Source organism: Melozone crissalis, unplaced genomic scaffold, assembly GCF_028551555.1.
Source record: "Melozone crissalis strain CALT ecotype California unplaced genomic scaffold, PUWL_Pcris_2 ptg000029l_1, whole genome shotgun sequence".
Taxonomy (NCBI): Eukaryota; Metazoa; Chordata; class Aves; order Passeriformes; family Passerellidae; genus Melozone; species Melozone crissalis.
In genome coordinates, this window is record NW_026535807.1 from 13689010 (window position 1) to 13709695 (window position 20686).

Below are 20686 nucleotides of genomic sequence, written 5' to 3' on the forward strand. Positions count from 1 at the left end.
CTATGAGAGAGCTGCTTCAGTAGACAACAGCTCCACATTCTTGGAGAGGAAGAAGAGTCAGGAAAGGCTCATTATGTTTCTAATTCTACTCTTTTAAAACTCAAATTGCTACCACCATTCCTTTGTCTAAGGAAGGGACTGAAGGAGGAAAATAGATCAGAGTATTATCTCCACAACTCTCTGCACTTCTCTGGTTCTTGGGGATCAACCATCAATTCCAGTTTTGGGGCAAAAGCCAGTGCTCTTGGATTTGGCCTCCTGAAGAAATGCCTCCACTCCAAAGAGCTCTTGCACAATTCCCTGCAGCTCCCTCCTTACTCCTCCTGCTCATGGGAACAAGAAATTCCCAAAGCTTTGCTGAGAACCACACTGAACCATCCCAGCAATATTGAATTTTATAATCCTAATGAGATTAGCAGCTGCCAACCAATGAAAGGGAGCTGCTCTCATCATGTTCTTCCTGATCATTTGCATTCCTTATTTCTAAGTATCTTCCTTGATTTTAGAATAGCAGTATTTTTATCTATAGATAAACAAAATAAGAGACTATTGGCAAACAGTAAACACATAATCAGCACAATCCTGAGCTGTGCTATCCATCTTCCTCTACAAAGGGGACCAAAAAAGGTTCTCCAAACAAAGGATAATTTCAGCTATAGAAAAAGTTATTTTACTAGACATGCTACAAGATAAAGCACTGAAATAAAAAAAATCACATTTTGATTCAATACAGCTAAAACACTTCACAGCTAAAATAATTTACACATTTATTTCTTAATTTTATGAAACCTTTTCCATCAGTATAGACAAATATTGTTCAAACTAATATGTAAAGCAAAAGCATACAAATAAACAAAAAACTAAGAGAAAATAAAGATGGTTTTGGAAAAGGGAGGAATGGACAAGTCACAGCAAATAAACATCATGCAAATAAGTTGTTTTCACCACTGCAAGGACCCAAGATCAATTCACTTACTAGCCATCTTTCCTTTTTTCTTACAAAAATCTGATGTAAAACGACATGGAAAATCATTACAAGTTTAAGCAACAACTGGCTACCAGGAGGCTGTACATACGGTCTGTGTGGATGGATTATTTTTGATTCCAAAGCTGTATTTTGTTTTGAATGGCACTGAACCATGCTGAGTAACAGATTTTAGCAAATGTGAGGAAAAAGACCTGTTCTTTTAGCTTATATTATGAAAAATTTGCTCATTGAGAAATGCCGAAGGACAAAATCACAAATCCTGGGGAATAGGTAGGCATAGAGAATTAGCAACAAAATATGTTTCCATACATCTACCACATAAATATTTTAGTTCTTTTAGAACTCTCTTGGAAAATTTAGGGCCTTATTCTGCAAAGCCTTGTGTGATCCAATCTCCCAGTCAAGTGTGCCAGACACTCAGCATCACCTTTGCTATTGAGCACTTCTCCAGGTTTTATGTATTTCAGAGCTGCAGTGCCTTGGTTTTACACAACACAATATCATAGGAAGAGCATCAATAATTTATAGTAGCCTTAAGTTTATATGACCAGCAAAACCAAAAGATCACCGTTTTCTCAGGACTTTTGTCTGCATATTAAGGGGACACTGTCAAGCAGATGAGATAAAAGTTAACAGGTTTTTATCTATTCTGACTTTTACAGAGTTAAATGGAGTTTTTATCTGATGCTTTGAACATCTCTGAAATAACGTTTTAAAGGCACAAAATTAATAAATAAAACTTTATTCTGTCAGACTGATCTAAGAGACCCACCCACCAGTGACACAGACATAGAAGAAATTTATCAATCTAACCCTCATGGACCCTAAAGTAAAGCATTAAATTTGGTTTCAGATTGTTCCTACTATTATTAAACTTTAATATGATTTAAAGCAATTAATTGTTTTAAACATGCATCTATTTTGAAATTTAGATTAAAGACATTAAAATTCTGCTTAAGGCTGCTATCTGAGTTTTGATTATTAATGAACTATGTAATATGTGTTGCCAATAGGTTTTGTTGAAGAGTATCTGATAATTTGAAAAGTTACAATCTCCAAAGAATAACAGGAACAACCTTAAATATACTTTACTCCTTCCTGCTCCTTAGTCTCTTCCAAAAGTCTGATTATCATCATGGTCTTTAAACCTTGTCCTGCTAATTAAAAAGTTTAAGGTGTTCTGCACCTATGGCGGACTGAAATTCAGGAAAGGAGACCTTTCCACAGGCAGTGTCTGCCTTTCAGACTCTCAGGGTTCAGATCCAGGGATGTCTCACAGGGAAAGCATCCAGTCAGATAGAAAGCATATTGCAACAGAATTAAAGCTCAAATTGTACAGAGTCTTAGAGACCAGTTTTAACACATTGCATTTGCTAACAAGTAGGAAGCCCACAGTACAAATGGAGCACTGTGATTTGTACACTCATGATCAGACCACTGTGTTTGGCATTAGCTGCTATTTCTGACTACAGTCACAAGTGCATGGAGAACCATACAAGGATTCACAATCTTCTTTCAAAAAGCAGATGATAAAATGCAGCAAAGTCCTCTGTGCAAAACAAGGATATAGAACAGGAAATACAGATCAGGAAACACAACCAGCATACTCATGACACTGTGGTCCACACAGCTGACCTATCTCCTCTGGGGCCTCATATGGTGCTATTTTTAATGTGAAACCCTTATCATTTAAATAAGATAGCTGACACAAAAATACAAATAAGTTCATTAGAAAAGTACAATGGACTGGACAGTGCAGAGCGAGACCACGGGAGAGCGGGCAAACATTCACCCCGAACTCCACAGTTCACATCTCAACACCAGATCTCTAGAGATGGATCACTGCTTCACCTCTGCAGGCAAATAAAGCTGGCTTTAAACCAAGCAGCTTAGGCTGCACAGCCAATCTCAGTACTAATATAAGCTGAATAAATAGTTTTGCAAGTCTGGAAAGCTGGTGTGCAGCTGCTGCAGCCTGAGCTGTGCTGGGAGCGCAGAACTGCCCGGCTCAGAGCAGGGATGGGGCTGCACAGAGCCACGGCTGCTGCACCCCAGCACAGGGCACAGCTCTGCCAGCCCCTGGGCACGTATCCTGGCTGCTTGGAAAGGGGGGCAATGGGAAAGGAAAAGTACCAGCCTTGGGTGGTGAGAGCAGTAAACCTCAAATGGCTCATCTGGCTTTTCTCAAATTCCAAGTGTAGCAAGTGAGCACGTTTTACTCATTTACATAGCCCAGAATAAACATTAATTTCATTGTACTAAAAACAAATTTAGTCTGTTTGTTCATCATTAACTTCTGCACTTCATTAATGCAGTATGAGAACTGAAAAAAAAGGCTGCATTAGCTGCCACAGGATACTTTTAGCTTTTTTTCAATTATAGTTACCAGTTCCTCTTGCAAATCTACTTTTGAAAATGTGCCTGAACCATTCATATTGACAGTGTCCCTTTAAAACAAGGAATCAACCATTCAGTGTTGGACCTTCTACCAAATATTATGTTTATATAACTGAAAACATAAAAATCTAAAAAGACTATTGCATATGTAAACTATTTATGCATATGTTTGTAGTACTTGGCTGTGTTTTATAAAGTAAAGATAATATTTTGCATTTTAGAATCAGAAATTATACTGGATACAGGTCTTTACTGGAGATTAAATTAGTGTCAAGTAATGAATGTAGTACCCAGAACAGGAGATGTGGTAATGCTTCTAACAGGAAATGATTTATCTGATTTAGAAAGGGACATTTTTATTACCTCAAAATATTCTAGATCTCATCAACCACTTCCTCAGATTTTTTTCTGATATCTGCATTTCATTTCCTGGAGTTACATTTCTATTATAATTTCTCTGATAGATAAAGGTGGGAAATGTTGATTCTTTTTGCTATTTGAATAATATACAACAAGTGTAAAACTCTTCATACTTAATTCCTGTGGTGATGACCTAATTAAAGCATATCTTAAACTTACCTTGGGTTTGAATGCAATCAGTTTCAAAACCATTTCAACAGTGAACACTCCTGTGAAAACCATATTCATAATGTCCATGGCATCATTAAATAGCTTAGACTGTCCATAGTGCTGTGAATGAAAAATAAATCACTTAAAAAAGTAAAGGCTGTAAAACATGAACTGAAAGCAAGGCAGCCTAAGACAAAGTTGACAAAAAATCAGCATAGGAAAACATTTTCTAGTAAAATTTGTGAAGCAGATTTATATACATGAAAGATTAGCTGAGTATCCCTGGTCAAGCATGCAATTGTTCAAATTCATTCTGTTTAGGCACAGAGCAGAACAAAACTGTCATTCCTCAACATCCTAAGGGAATCTCCAGAGAAAACTTGTTCTCTCAAAATAGAAGTATTAGATAACAACATTTGCCCAAGTTTTATATGCAAGGTTTTAAAATTACACAGGCTTGTGTCACACCTGCTTAGAGAGCCTGAAGTATGGTAGTCACAAAATAACACAGTGTGTAGGAGGTATATTTTTAAGAGGACAGTCTATGCAACTATACTGAAAAAAGCAGAATGATTTTGTAAACTGTAAAATGATTTTGTAAACTGAATTCAAACCATGCTTTTTCTTACTAAAATCTGAAATACTAGGGAAAGAAAGAGACAACTAGAACATATCACAGAAAACTACTGTGATCAGAAGTTCTTTAAAATTCTACTTCATAAAAAAAATACAGGTTGCCATAATTTAAAGGCATTATATCTCCCATACCCTTCCCCTCAATTTATGCCAACAGCTTCAAGAGAGTTTCTGTTTTTCCTACCTGCATAGCCAAGCAAAGGGTGTTCAGCATGATGAGGACAAACATGATGTATTCAAATCCAGTAGAATTCACCACATACCAGAACTTGTATTGGTAAGGATTTTTTGGAATATATCTGCGGAGAGGACGAGCCTTCAGGGCATACTCTACACACTGCCTCTGGAAAGCAAATACAGCAAAAACTGTCAGACTGTAACCTAGCAGGTCATCAACTGGGAACACAATCATTAAGTGAAAATTGTTAAATGTAACTGTCAAAAACAGCCTGTCTACTTGATTTAGGGCCTTTTATTATTAAGCAGAAGGAGCTCACCAATCCTTACTTGATTATTTACAGCTCTGTCTAACCATATCCACTACTCAGCCACATGCAAAAATCAAATAATGCTCATGGAAATTCTAGAGGGTTTTGCCTTTATGCACTATTATGGTATGTATGGATATAGTACATAGCAAGACTATTAAGTCATCTCTAAACCATGTTTTGTCTTTACTCCCTTGTCAACCACCAATGGGCCTGCCTAGCATAAAACCCCAGAATCAGCAAAATAAATACTGAGGAGGTGTTATTTCTAATAGCCCAGTTAAATTGCCCAGTAAAATAAAATGTGTAGGAACATCATGGATTCATCTCATATCCTACTAGTGCCCAGAATCTTCAGGGCTGAGCCTCCTACTCGTCTCTGAAGGATTTCTTACAGGGCTGTCTAATGGGGCACATGGTGCAGAAAGAATCCTGGCTACATCTCATGCTTGGCTTTCTTTAAATGAAGTCAGCCAATAATACCCAAAAAATTATGAGTTTCTCAGTCAAAGGATTAAACAGTAAATGGAGACAGATTTTAGTTATTTTAATCTGAATATCCCCAGTGAATTTCTAAATAAATGGGGGTGAGAAGTGGAATATATTGAAAACTTGAACTTTGGACACTTTCAGACTATTTGGAACACAAAACCATTTTACAGTTCTTAGTGTAAAGCCTATCTCTGCCTCAGGATAACCTGGCTGTATTCTTATTAATGTGACACCAAAAAGCAAGATGCTAGGAAGACAATAAGCTTAGTGGACACCTTTCACAACAAAAACACTGATGGGTTGGGCTCACAGAAAGGTACAACAGCCTGAATACTCACTTAAATAAACATCCAGATAGTAAAAAAAATTAATAAATACTAAGCTATGTGTTTGGTGCCCTCTTCTGCCCCAAAGCAGAAAGGATGCTCCTCATGCATAAACAAAAAAGGCTACTTTCAAAACTTAAGAATTCATTATTTATTTTAACCTGATTTTTGTCCAGCTCACAGTTCTTGTACTCTTGTTCTCCCTGTTCTTGGAATGTAACAATCACAAAACCAACAAATATGTTCATCATAAAGAAAGCAATAATGATGATATAGATGATGAAAAAGATGGAGATCTCCACTCTATAGTTGTATACAGGTCCTACATTCTCTCCATTTGAATCAATGGCTTTGTAGAGCAGCCTGAAAAACAAACAAAATTTTATCTTTATTACCATTAAAATGAAAATAGTAAAATATGCAGACTGAGAGGACAGGTTTCAGAAATGGTCTGATGTTCACTGATATGTTCTTCTATATACTGATAGTGCTTGCAAGAATACAGAAACCAGAAGAATCACAGCACATTTTGTTATAGTCTTTTTTTTTCCTGAAAGCATTAAGTTAATGACTTAATTTTGAATTTTTAATTTATTTATTTATTTCCAGAAATGAAATTTTCTCATTTAGGGAAATAGTGAGTGGCAGTTAGTTCTTTCTAGATTTTTCTATGAGGGTACTGCTGTCTGATTTTTTAGTAAAAGGTTTACTTGAAGGCCTAAAACTTTCAAATCAGCCTTATTTAAGGGCCACTGATGGATAAGCATCTAGAATTGTTACTTCCATTAGAGCTAAGGAGAAGTTCCCCATAGCAAATGCAGCAAGACTGGGACTCAAACAATACCAAAAAGTTCACCTTTTCTTATTTTTCCTGAAAGATAGGATAAGTGCCCAGATTCATGATAATAGGTTTCTTTACTTCCTCCCTTTTTATACCACCACTTAAAGCTGCCTTATTGCCCAAAAATGTCTGTTAAATGACAGTGAATTGCTCTGAAAAATGCAACTTTGGAAACAACACTGTGCAAACACGGAGAACCCACTCACGCTGGCCAGCCTTCAAAGGTGGACACTGTGAACAGGGCCATCATAGCAGACAGGACATTGTCAAAGTTGAAATCACTGTTTTGCCAGACTCTCTCTTTGACCATGGGACTATCGACATCTCCGTCCTTATAGACGATGTAAATCCCTCTGTGGGAAAGAAACCGGCGTTAGTGAAATGCTGAACTGGCCTCAGGGTAAATCAATGCACAATTCAAAGCTGTTTCCTCCCTTGCCTCCTCATGTTGGCTTTATTTTCTTGCTAACCTGTGTTTTCTGGTGAGATTCAGATGTCAATTACAATTCACTCAACTCTAAACAGCCTGACCCATGCACAATGCCTGCCCATGCACAGTTTAGGGTATTCAGAACAAAATGTGGCACATTCTTAGAGCAAAGCTCTCCTCACCGGCATTCCTCGGGGTTCTGTTTGGCCTCATCAGTGCACTTGTAGAATTTTCCCTACACATAAAAACAAAAAAAGCAATGACAAAATGCAGAATATGCAAAATAAATGCTTTTAAACTATGATTGATTCAGGATGGGACCAGCCCAGTTCCAGCAACAAACCACCAAGAATTTAATTCAGCTTTTCTGTTCTTTATGGACTGTAAATTCTCAGTGTCTTACCTTAAACAGCTGCACCCCAATACAAGCAAACATGAACTGCAGCAGAGTTGTAACAATCATGATATTACCAATAGTTCTAATAGCCACAAAGACACATTGAACAACGTGCTGGAAAGAAAGAACAAAATAGGTTTCAATGCAATTTGTCACAGACCATATATCATAAAAGTAATTTCTGCATTCTTTTTTAAAATTACTATTTTTCTGTTGCCAGCATAATACCTAAAACTGTAATTTGACAGGTTTTCTAAATTTGTCTGTAAGTTTGTTGACACAGACCCATCAACGTCAACTGACTAGAAATTACATAGGCACTATGGATAAAGATCTAAAATGCACTGGTGGGTTGGCTCATCACAGTCCAAATCAGCTCAGTGGCAGCTCCTGCACACACAGACTGCTGTAACTGTGGGCAGAGCCCAGGCTGGCCAACACCAGACATGTTCAACAATCAATAACTGATTTCTGTCCTTGTTCTGTGCAGACAATTTCTCTTGAGCAAGAATTTTTAACCTGAGGCAGGACTGGAGGATCAGGCCAATAGAAATATAACTTTAAAAATAAAAATAAACACCTTAAGTCCTTTTGCTCTGTTTATTGCCCTTAGAGGCCTCAAGACTCTTAAAACTCTCAGAATCTTCACGACTGAGATAGCACTTGATCTAGAAGAAAAAAAAAATAAATTATACTGTTACTGTTAAGGTAACTGATTTTATTACAGAATAACAACATCCTTGCAAATACTTGAAATGTGAAATTTGAAAAAAACCCTCCAACTAGAACTGTAAGATATGTATACAATGTTTTTCTTTATTCTTTATTGATTCTTTATTATTAGAAAATAGTATTGACCTCGTAAACACCATAAGAATCATTTTGATTTCTGGAGCAAATTTGGAATTAAGAGCTTAGAAGCTCATGTAAGACCATAATGGAGCAAAATAGACCCCACAGTATTTTCCAGTGTTGACAAGCTCTTTTGAAGACACTGAGTAAATCCTGTAAATCAATGAATCCTTCCATTTCCAACTAACCTCAGATGAAAAGATCTCAAATGGCTTTGATTCTCTCTGTTTAAGTAGCTAGGACTGCATAGGAGGAAATAAGAGTGCAGAGTGTTCTAAAGAACAGCCTGTGAAACTGAAAGTTTGTGCAGTGGGAGGTCTGGTACCAGCAGGGCTCAGAGTGGGGAGCAGCTGCCTGACACCCTCCCCTGCTCTTTAGTCACTAATGCTTTCACAGGTTATTATTAATATGGAAAAAGCACCCAATGAATCAAGAAGCACATTTAGATTCTTTTACTGTGTTTAGTCTGACCAAACAAAATTAAAAAAAAACCTCTCCACTATCACTTACAAATTGATTAAAGTGCAACTTCTCCCCCCTCAAACACGGTCTAGTTCCATATCCCTACAGGTCAACACTGAAAGACCAAGCCCGTAAAATCAGATTGCAAGTGTGACAATGGCTCAAAGGAAGGGATTTAAACCTCCTGCAGCTCCAGGAAATCCCTGCTGTACCAATACCAGTGCCATGGGGCTCCTCCTTGCTCTCCTGGTAATTGTGGGAAGTAGTAATTTGTTTGCAAGCCATATTAGTGATGAATTACAACACCCTCCATGGAAAGCACTCCCTCTTGCCAGCCCATCCCTGAGCACTGGCACTGCACACCCACACACCGTGGGGGAACAAAAGGAGCTGGAACACTGATTTCAGTCTGAAACCCCAGAGCAAAAATAAACCATTCACAGTGTGAGTGTAGTACTTACTGAATCCCAAATGATACCAGAGAAACGCCCACAACCAGCAAATCCAGCAAATTAAAATAATTCCTGCAGAAGGACCCTTTATGAAGGAATGCTCCAAAAGCTGTCATCTAAAAATAGAATTGTTACACACTTAGTCTATATTTCAATTTATTCAAATTCGCATTTAGGCTGTTTACAAGACACTTGCCTGGAGTGTGAATGCATACAATACTATCTCACTTTCTAAAATCCTTTGAGATATAAAACAATCCCTTTACATACATTAAATCTTTCTTTTAAATCAGAAAAATTCTGCTCAAGCAACATCAATAAACATGCTAATTTTTTCTGATATCAACAAATGTTTTATTTTGTGTAAGAACAGATGAGGCTGAGATCATTACCCTGAATTAATTTGGCCTTTGTTAGAAAAAAATGCTACAAAAAATCATTTGAGATTTCCATGTTTACTAAACTGTAAGGTCAAAATTCTTACTCCTAATTATTCATACTATCTTAAGAACTGAAAAGGAGCTGAAAATGTGCTGCCAACACCTGAGAGCCAAAGTTGGTCCAGAAGCAGGACAAGGCTGTCCTAAGGCAACAATTCAAGGCTATTTAGCTTTGGCTTATGGCAGACATGAGTGGCTGTCTTGGAATAACCTGGAACAATGAGCAGATCTTTTGTATTCTGTGTAATCAGAGGACCCTAAATTTTGCTGTTCTGTGGGGAATATCAAACATTGCTCTTCCTTTTGGGCTTTCTCTAAATTTTTTGTTTTCTGTCCTTATATTTAAATTGAGAAAGCTTACAAAGTGGATCTTGTATGCATCATTTGCAGGTTTCATTAGGAGCCAGTGATAGAGGCTCTATTCATTATGGCTGCAGCCAGCACCTGGGCAGATGGTTTTGGGTATCACAAAGCTGAATTTGACTCCTAAATCCATGAATTAGACTTCCTACCATAACTGTAAGTAAATACAAGTTTAAAATGGCACAGAGGAATCCAAATAACCATTAGATGGACAGACTCACCAGCTGAAGAGAATATTGCATAAATCTTTCCATAGTTATGATAAATCTTTCCATAGTTATGGATTAAGTCTGAAACATTGAAACTAAAAACTCAGAACAAAAACAAGGATACCTCTGGAAAACACCTCATAGTCAACTCAGTCACAAGAATTCTAATTTCTTCAGCCTCAAGGTCCTCTCACAGAGCCTGAACACTGAACTATTCCTTGTTTTCCATAGGTAAGAAAATTTGATGCCATCTAGGGAGCATCCCATACTGACTGTCAATTTTACTTTCCCTTTACTTTCTATTCTGCTCCTCGAGGAGTAGGGAAGAGATTTTGTTTCGTTTCCCCTCACAGCAGATTACTGCAGATTGCCAGACAGTTCCCAGTGTAGAGCAGAGCTACAGGCAAAGGGCATCCCAGTGCACTGCAATCCTGCTCAGTGTGAGACATTTCCAGGCCTTCTGCATGGCAAACCAGCGCCACCAGTAAAGGGCTGGGCCTCTGCAAAGGAAATATGTCTTTTTCTGGGAAGCAAAAATTAATTAATTTCCTTATTCTATTCTTAAGCCCTCTTTTTGGTGATAAAAATATTCCCAAAAGCTAGAAGAGTGAAAATGCTAAAGCTTTAATCTAAGTCATGGGATGAGACATGTAACATATTTATATAATAAAATTTCCATTAAATTAGCTTGTTCATTTACAGCTATACAGAGTACATCTAAACTCTGTCGGGAGCTGAACACAAAAATAACCCTGAAAATCAAATTAACATCTATCTACAACTACCCATATACATTGTATATGATGAGAGCAGCACACAAAGTTTCATTTAACAACTCCCACAAAAATTAGGTGAATAATTGACATTAAAGTGCAGGTGAGGTACATATCTCTCCATCTTCATGTGGAGACTCATATTTCAATCACCACAAATCCCAGTGGAAGAATTTGTTACAACTCTCTAGTAAGTTTAAATGGTGTGGGATCAGCACAGTAGGGGGAGGTAGAAAGCACAGATCCCTAACCTGACCTTTGCTCTGATGTTTTCACCTTTCCCAAGTTGTCCAAACAGCATGATAAACTGAATTTCAATGTCATGCAGACAGAATTCTCAAATGTTGAAAAATGATGTTGCAGCTTTTCTGTTATTCACATCCTCATTCATACCCTCAACACTGCAATGTGGAAATTCTTGTTTGAGAGCAGCAAGAGCACAGGGAGACTTCTTACATGCTGAGAATTATTCTGGTTTAATGCTTGCTTTTGTACAAGTTTCTTCACTACAGGTGATAATATTTCCTCTGCTTATCCTAATTTCAGTTTCATATATATCTTTTTGCTGGAAATTAAGGAGCACTATTGTTCCTGCAGGTCTAGTTTTGAATTTTCTCCTTGCAGAGCACTCTCCTTCTGCACAGCTCGGACACTGTGGGAAGCAGCAGAGGACAGGGAGGGCCCCAGGCACAAGCAAGCAAAGCCAGAGGCTGGGACAGGTTAGCAAAGCAGGCAGGGGTCTGTGTCAGCTCCTGACTGTGCACATCTGCATGGTGCAGTTTATTTTCCTTTACATGTGAGTGCACTACAGAGCTTCCTGGAGAAACCAGAGTCAGAAGCAGCAACATTTTTGGTTGTGATGTAGCTTCTTGTTTCCTTGTTATCTTTACAATTCCAGATTTCAGCAGCCCAAGCTCTAGAGTTTCCTGCTTCCCTTGGATAACTCATGAATTGCTCAGTGCCAGAATCTCTAGCAGTTTGCAGGAATGTTGCTTTTCTTAACCCATCCAGTTATGCCTCTTTATCCTGCCCTTTATAATTCCTCTGCCTCCTAAAAAACACAAATGGAACTGCAGGAGCTGCAGAACCTGCTGCTCAGAGAATGTGGAAGTTTACTGCCTTTCTTCTGACACAGTTACAATGGTAAAATATTTTTATGGCTTCCCAAATTCATAGTTGGGAACTAGTCTGATTTAATACTACAGCTCTTTTCAATGCCCTGTTCTCTCCTTAATTTGGCCTTTCTCTAGCAGCAAAACCCCTAGATATTTATTTTAGTGTGCTACAAATAAGAATAATCAATTCTATAGCAAGCTTCTCACTGCTGAAAATGTGAAATAAGGGGATAAACATTAAGCCTGGGAGAAAATTCACAAGCATAAAAATAGCCTATTACTTACAGAACAGCTTATCTTGTAAACAGCCCAAATATTGCACCAATTAGTAATAATCAAATTGCATTGTGAAGAGTATGCACAGCAATATGAGCAAAAGCTGGGAGAAGAGATCTTGTTAAGCTTAATCCTCAATTGGAAATGCATAGTTTATGTACAGATTCTTAGTGTGCCAGCAATTTTTAAGTGTATAAATCAGGGTTACTCAACCAAAAACTTGAGGTGAGAATCAGCACAGCATGAAACATTTATGAATCATATGTAAATCTCTGAAAAAACATTTCGTCAATTTCCAATGAAAAATTTTACTTCCTTGTTCAGCATTTTGTTTCATGTGAATGCAATTTTTGGTTATTTATCTTCACCACAGTAAATCTTGTACATTGAATATCTGAGTAACCCCAATAGATATCCTTAATAATCAGCACACAAACTATACATTAAAATGCCAATTTTTGGCTCATGCATGGGTAATACATTTAAGCAAGCATAATTATGCCTGTCTGTGAATTTAAATGTATGCCCAAAATAAATGCAAAGTATCTTAGTGTATAGATAGATAAATGCAAGATATCTTGCAAGTCCTATTGCAAGAAAATAGTTATCTACTATTTTAGCTCTGTGGATATAGTTCAGCAAAATAAATGAGAAATTACATGCTCCCTCCTTATAAGACTGATTATCTCTTTCAGAAATGCCAGAGCAAGGAGAAGGAAAAGCTCATGCGCAGTGATTGATTTTTCCCTTTTCTGACAACTGTAAGTTTAAAAAGGGTAAAAAATGAATTATTAAACTGATGTAATGATAAAAAATCAGCTTCTTCATGCACCCAATGGTAAAAAAATAACCAATCAAAACTATGAGGAACTGTCAAATAAAAAAATCCTCTAGTTTAAAAAAGTTTAGCTTTGATAGCTTAGAGAAAAGGCAAAGAACACTTCAAGGGCCTTTTCTTGGCAGGTGACACACAAGGAAAATCCTTTTAAACAAGCTTCCTTTAAAAACCTGTTACCTTCAAAATGATCTCAAATGTAAACATACTAGTGAAGACATAATCTGCATACCCTAGGATCTGGAAGGTAAACAAAAAGTTACAAACATTATTGCTAAAGCTGCTTTTGGGCTAACAAGGATCAATTAACAATGCATTACCTTTAACAGGATTTCAACAGTAAAGATGGCTGTGAAAGCATAGTCAAAGTAACCAAGTATCTGCAAGGTATAATATGTGCCACAGTAAGAAATCCATCTCTTAATAATTTTCACAATTTAGACCACAAACACAACACCTGAATTAATCTAAGTAGACACATGGAGGATTTAGACAAAGTAGTTTAAAATCCCATCTATTGTGCAACCATTTTTATTTGCTTAAAAATTGAACAGATGCCACCATGCTCAGGTATTAGATTTCACCCCTCAATAATTGACAGGACCCAACAGGCAACAATTTCTTTCAATTCAGACTTTTCCTCTATCAGCTTTCACAGATACTTTCTTCAGCCTTTAGCAGAGAATCATAAACAAAGAATAAATACTTATTAATAATGTCTGTGGTTTTTGGCAAAGTATTGCATCACAAAATAAAACTTCAGTGGCTGCTTCTAGAGTGCAGATCACCCCACATTCTGCTACATTATATTGCTCTTGTATGGGCTTGTGCAGAGTGTCACAAAGCAAATTAATTAATAACTAATCACCTAAAATCAGCACCACAACCCCTTTTCCTTGAAGTGGGGAGATACAGCCGTGATTTATTTTTAGGAAATCTAAAAGAACCCACAAGAGTTGCACAGTGATATGAAGTTTCTGAGAGGATTGTGGCTGTGGGATTGATCTCACTGCACAAGAACAGGTATTTCAGAACCACCCAGAGCTGTGGCCACATCACTAACACCTAAATCAGTGAATGGCAGGAGGCTGGGAGTTTAGTCTCAAGGATCCAGCAATCCACCTAGCCAACAGCTGTGCACAGAAATATCCTTCCTGCAGTTCAGCAGCTAACCAAGCGGGAAGGAGAAATAAAATAAAAAGACAACGCACAAAGAAATTAGTTATAGATCAAATAAGAACAAATAATTTTCCCCCCATATTCCGTTGAATATCCCATCCTGCTGTCCCTTGGTGTGGCTGAAAAAATAGGCAAATGTTAAATCCATATGACAAAGGTTAATCAGCAACAATTCACTCCAGACTGAAAATAAAATAAAAAAATAGTTAAAGGCATTCCAGTTTCTAAACTTTCATTCTGTTGCTGACCTGGCTGATGGAGGGAACGTGAACCTTCAAGGCAGTGAAAAGAAAATTATGCAGCCCTGGAGCATGTGAGAGTACTTACAACAAGAGGGCAACACCTTCCTGAAATCCCTCACACATTTTGTCTGTGTCCCAAACAGAAATAATCTTTTCAGTTACCACACTCTCCACTGACATTTTCCTAATGCTCTCTAGTTACAAACACAATTATCAGCCCTTGAAGCCATTTCTATAATAACAATTTCAGTATTCTCCACCAGCTCTCTCTTTTTCCTACCCATTAGTGTGATTTATTTATAGGATTACATTGGTCCAGCTTTGTAGATAAGGGAAGTACACTGCTCTGCTGAATAGTGCATGAAGAGTGTCTTTGTGCTTTGGCCTCTTTTTACCTCTGGAGAAAGTTTTAGCTTTTTGGTTTTTACTAAACTTGCTGGAAAAGTGTTCAGAGAATGCCAACAGCCTAAAGAAGATTTTCAGAGGTTGCATCAACACCAGCAAGAAGCAGAGAGATACAAGCTCTGCAGCCTCAGCAGGGCCACCTGTCCTGCAGGATGCAGAAGAGTTTCTCTGACTCTGTGACCATCTCTACAGATCATTTTGTACCTAAAACAGGAAAGGGCTGGAAGTTCTATCAAAGCAACCTCAAAGTCCCCATGGTCCACTACCAAGCTGCACCATCTCAGCCATTTCCTACCTAATCCAAAGCAAACCCAACCCACAAGAATGTGAGAGTCTTGCTATGAATCAAGAGTGACAAGGCTAAAAAAGTCCATGGTCATGACAGTGGATTTATTTTAGTTTCTCTCTCTAATAATTGTGCTTTTGGGTAACAGTTAGGTCTTCCACTAGATAAAGCACTTAAAATGTGCTTAAACAAATTCAAGAACTTGTTTTGGGAGAACACAGGTGTTTAGTCCCCACATAAACTACAATTTTATTTATTAATAGAGACATTACTGAAATTAATGGTTTTTAGGCTGAAATGGCATTTTTCTTTGAGTCAAGGCAAGAGCTGGGCATGTTCTGATCCTCCTCTTACATGTGTGTTTGCAGAAAAGTGAAATTTGTTTGGTTTCTGATAGCCAATCAAGAATCCAAATATCTTTGAGTCCAACATGGGGGTAACTCAAACCCCTCAGAGTGGCCACAAATGCTTCCCTAAGAGAGGAGGTGACACCCCCATGAACCCCTGCACTCACTGACAGAGGGATCATCCAAGTGCCCCAAGGCCACATAATAGAGTCAATGAAGAAAGGACACATCAGAGTCTGTTCCAAACATGATAAACAGTGATAGTTCTAACTGGCATTTTTAAATCAGCATCAAACACTGTGAGGTAGTAAGGGTGATTCAGGAATTGCACATCAGTTGCTCCAGCTGCAAAGTAGGGAAAAATATGAAAATTATAGGTATTATATTCAGATGGAGAATACTTCATCCTGATATATTTATATTCACAGAAAAAGCATTATGTAAATAATAAACACTTTTAATACTGATGATGTTCCATCAATAAAGTAAATTGTCTTTAAAGATTTATGCTTCCTAGAGCAAAAGGAATATAAATGATTAGCCTGAAAAAGAAGGAATGTTTTTTAACATGAAAATTAAAAACAAGGCACTAGGCTCAAAGGATTGTATCTGTGAGGGTATATTTGGCTTCAGACAAAAATGAAGGGCTTGCTTACATTATTTCGAAAAGAGTGGCTGCGAATTGGATCTTCTGCTGCTAAGGAAACACTGCTCAGCATGATGAAGACAAGGATGAGATTGGTAAAGATGTGGTGATTGATGAGTCTGTGGCATCCCACTCGAATTCTAAAGAGGAGATACAGAAATACACCATTTTTCCACACAGAATTCAGCAGATTGTTAACACACAACATGTTTTCTGTTACTCTGCCAGCTCTGATGGAACAGAGCAGCAATCAGCAGCTAGAAGCAATGAAAGTCCTGAAGCCATCGGTCTGATTCCTTAGAATGTAAATAAATCCAAAATCTAATTCACCCACAGTGAAGGCATCTTCACTTAAAGCCATCTGGGAGGGGTTGGTTTCTATTGGGTTATGAACACCACAAGTTGCAGTGCTTGTAGCACTGTGCATGTGCAGTCACAGGTCAGAAAGACCAAGGCTAGATAATAAATAGTCCAGATCCCCAGTTCAATTTGATTCTCACCGAAGCTGTCAAAATCACTCATATTGAGAGATGCAGCTTAGGCTGCAGATGTCCTTGTGCTACTTAGGACTCAAATCAGAATCTCCATGAAGATTTTCTTATAGAATTACAGGACAAGTGGGTGTTGGAAGCTCCAGAGCTGTCAGGCTTTAGCCACATGACAAAGTGTAACTGTGCATATGCTTAGAGTCACTGAGCCCAAAGTAATCACAAATACAGAGCAGGTCTGGGATTAAACAGACAGAAAGGCAGGATCAGGTTCATAACTGAGTAACACTGAAGTTGTCTAAATTCTGATGAAGACTCAGAAAGTTCTTGGCTAAAATTTTTTCTCCTATTATTAAGTAGATGATTGGAGTGTGGTGTATCTTTAGCAAATTGGCCATTTTAGACCAAGAATGCATAGTGTTAGCTGAAGCTGAAAGCAATTTGAAATGTTCAACAAACTTAATGATTTTGCATCCAAAACATTTTATCTTGATGGCCTCTACCACTGAAAGGCAGCATTCTCCTATGCCAAATAAATATTAAGTATGGACTTCTACTGACTAGTAAAGCTTGCTGTCTTCACCAGGGTAGAACTCCAAATGCTCTGGAGTTAGACTACAGTGGTGAAATATTCAACTGCCTCCCCAAAATCCAACTATTACAGTTCTTGATTTTTTGAAATCATTTATCTTTATCTTAGATGCTTTTTTGAATCTGGGAAATGCTGTTGCCCTAAGAGGAATATGTGCAAACTTTCTCCTACTTTTCTCTTTTTCTGGTTTCTCCTCCTCAAAGGTTACTAGGGTTACTAGAAATTCTGTCTCATGCAGAAGATGTTCAGATCTTTTATATCCAGTGACTAACATAGTACATAGATAATACACCTCAAAGGGTACTTTGCAGGGTACTTGTGAGAACTCAGACTGTATATACAAAATGCTATTATCTTCAACAGTGGGAAGAAAAATAAGATATTTTTCCAATTCTTGTCATTTACCAAGTCAACCAGAAAATTTTAGGAGGGAAGCCAATCTCTTTTCTGGAGAAGACACTAGATTTCTACTCCTGGTCTCCCTAGAAGGAGTTCTGTTACTTCACTGCTAAACCCTGATGTCTAAACCAATATTTTTCAAAGTCATATTTACGGGTTGGTGCTGCTGAAGATGAAGAAGGCACTGCCTTCAGGGATAGGTGTTATCTTCTCCTTCATGTTGAGCTCTGATATCCTGCGGGGACGTGGGCCTGCTGGTACCTCTGGCTCATCCTCCTCCTCTTCTTCATCTTCACCTACTTTAGATTGAACATTCTTTTTACTATAAACTAAAAAATATCAAGGTTTTGTTCACAACAATACAAAAGCACAGCTTGTATGAGAATACACATAGGAAATATACATTCACAGCATGACTCTAAAAATTTATAAATATCCAAATGTTGTCACAAGCTCACACAGGGTGCTGTGCACATGTGGGTGTGTGCATGAGTGCTTTAACTGGCTTTGCTGGTGCTGAGCAGCCTCACCTGGGGATTCTGGAGCCCCAGTTCAGCTCAGCCCTGACAGCCTGTCCATGCCTGAGCTGAGGGCTGAGCTCTGGGCACTGGGTGAGCGCTGTGTGCTCAAAATTCAGGGCACATTTCTGTGCCATGCATCCAGACAAACAGGCAGAACTGATTTTTAGATAAGTATGTCCACTGGGCCAAGAAAAAATTGACCAAACATCATCAGCCCTGGAATGTCCTCTTTTGCCAAATGTTTCAGAGAAGTTTAGAATTTGCTTTCCCATCCAGATAGTGTTACCAAAACAGTCCTGAGGCTCAAAATATTAACTCTCAAATGCTGCTTGTACTGTTTAGGAAGCTGCAGAAAAAGATAATATTTAGGACCATTTATCCACTGATAAGAGAGCAGAACTTCACTGGCTTCAAAGGAATTGATTTAATGTTCACCAGGAGCAAGTTTAGTATATTTTAGCAAATAAATTTAGATGTGTTTCTAGCTAGTATTCACATACCAGGTACATCACAGGGGGGATAGGGATCTTTATCCTCTTCCTCTCCTTCTCCATATTCACCAATCGTCACCTACAGCAATGAAAGGGATGCACAGGAAGAAAAATAGATTAATATAGAGTACAAAGCCCAGAGAAAGCAAACCAAATAAGCCTCTGAAGTCAGAGAAGTGAGTTTTCTGAAGCAGAGTAACTCTGAGAACATAGGAGAGGTGATATTTTATTACTCATTTTCAATAATTATTTTTCTATAGTATGCCCATTTCTCTGACTGTGTAAATCACAATAAGAATAGAACAAACACAGCTTAATAAAATCTACCAAGAATATTTGAACATTCTAGGAGTTTATCATTCACTGATCTCATTGGACTTATCAAGCAAAATATCTACAGAGATCCTAAGAATAAAATCACATTTTTCTAACATTAATTATTTTATTCTTTAAGAGCTTCCCCTCTCAGGATATCCTGGAACTAAAAGGATTTTTCTAGTTTGAGAGACACTGTGAGGATGCAAAGCATCAGAACTAAGTTTCCTTTGCCTGGAAAAAAATGTAAGGATGATGGGCTCACAAAAGGAATTGCACAATGTGCAATACAAAGTATTCCCTAGCAAAATCAGTAAAATTGCTTCTTAGAAAAGAGACAAGCTTTAGGATAAACACCTTACTATCCTTGGGCTTCTTCTGGTCACCTTCTGACTTCTCACTCTTTTTATTTTCCAGACTCTCCTTTCTATAAAACAATACAATAATAATTACAAAGCATGCCATGTAAAGACAGACAATTTTAAATGAACTATTCCAATTCTATAAAAATCTGAAAACCATATAATAAAATATTTGAAATATTTTGTACTGCTGTTTGTCTCAGAGCAATAAAATCTACTGCATTTGAATCTAATGATCCATTTAAAAGATTATTATTTTGAATATAATTCCAGAGGCTAATCCCTAAAACATTCAATGCATGATCATTACTCCTTTCTAGAGGGATAAACTGTGCTCTTGGACTCATACAAACAACTTTCATTGACTTCAACAGGCTTGCACTGATTTCAAAAGAAGGTTTTCTACTTGTCTATATAAGGCTTAGAGAACTGATTCCACAGGGAGCTGTGCACTGGCAACAACAGATAAATTCTTGTGCTAATTGCACAATAAATCCAACTGTTGCAATGTTTAAATATCAGTTGGTTTATCATTACATTCTCAATTCACCCCAATTACTACCTAACTTTTATCGAAAATTATATTGTTTGTCTATTATTTTACTGTCTAGACAAACCTTTTTATTTTTTTCCTGAGTCCAGCACATTTTGAAATTGGTAAAGACATTAATACAAAAACATCCTTATGGAATAATTCAATACCCTCCTCCTCCCTCTCCTGCTGGTTCAACATGCCCATCTATTTTACCTTGCATTCTTTTTCCTTTCCTTTTCTTCAGCTTCTTCTTTCTGAGCTGTATTTAGACTTTCAGCATCTGCCAAGTTATCCACAGCAATGGCCAAGAAGACATTTAGCAAGATATCTATTTCAAATCATTTTAAGGACATTACGCCTTGCCACACTTGTGTGGTTTATTATCAGCATAAACACTGACAATGTGAGAGATATAAAACACATGTTCCCAACCTACAGCGTGGAGGTTTGTGCTGCTGGAGTGTACTGCAAATAACACCCATTTAATGGACCAGACTGATAGTGGCTGTAAAGTGAGCAGAGATCCATTAGGGTCA

The 20686-nt window shown here is 37.7% G+C and overlaps 1 protein-coding gene across 9 annotated transcripts in view; it reads right to left on the reverse strand.

Moving 5' to 3' along the window:
* Positions 1-20686, reverse strand: part of CACNA1D (calcium voltage-gated channel subunit alpha1 D) — a 168952-nt gene that overhangs the window by 43393 nt on the left and 104873 nt on the right. For 7 of the 9 annotated variants that reach the window (XM_054281157.1, XM_054281156.1, XM_054281154.1 and 4 more), the window contains exons 16-29: positions 20364-20478; positions 19611-19680; positions 18948-19017; positions 18081-18225; positions 16458-16587; positions 13663-13722; positions 9341-9447; positions 8146-8233; positions 7572-7679; positions 7351-7403; positions 6945-7091; positions 6059-6260; positions 4776-4934; positions 3965-4075 (exon numbers count right to left, since the gene is read on the reverse strand). In XM_054281157.1, coding sequence (XP_054137132.1) covers positions 3965-4075; positions 4776-4934; positions 6059-6260; positions 6945-7091; positions 7351-7403; positions 7572-7679; positions 8146-8233; positions 9341-9447; positions 13663-13722; positions 16458-16587; positions 18081-18225; positions 18948-19017; positions 19611-19680; positions 20364-20478 — 1565 coding nt within the window. Of the gene's footprint in view, positions 1-3964; positions 4076-4775; positions 4935-6058; positions 6261-6944; positions 7092-7350; positions 7404-7571; positions 7680-8145; positions 8234-9340; positions 9448-13522; positions 13583-13662; positions 13723-16457; positions 16588-18080; positions 18226-18947; positions 19018-19610; positions 19681-20363; positions 20479-20686 lie in introns of all 9 variants that reach the window. The other 2 variants (XM_054281159.1, XM_054281153.1) reach the window with 2 other exon arrangements.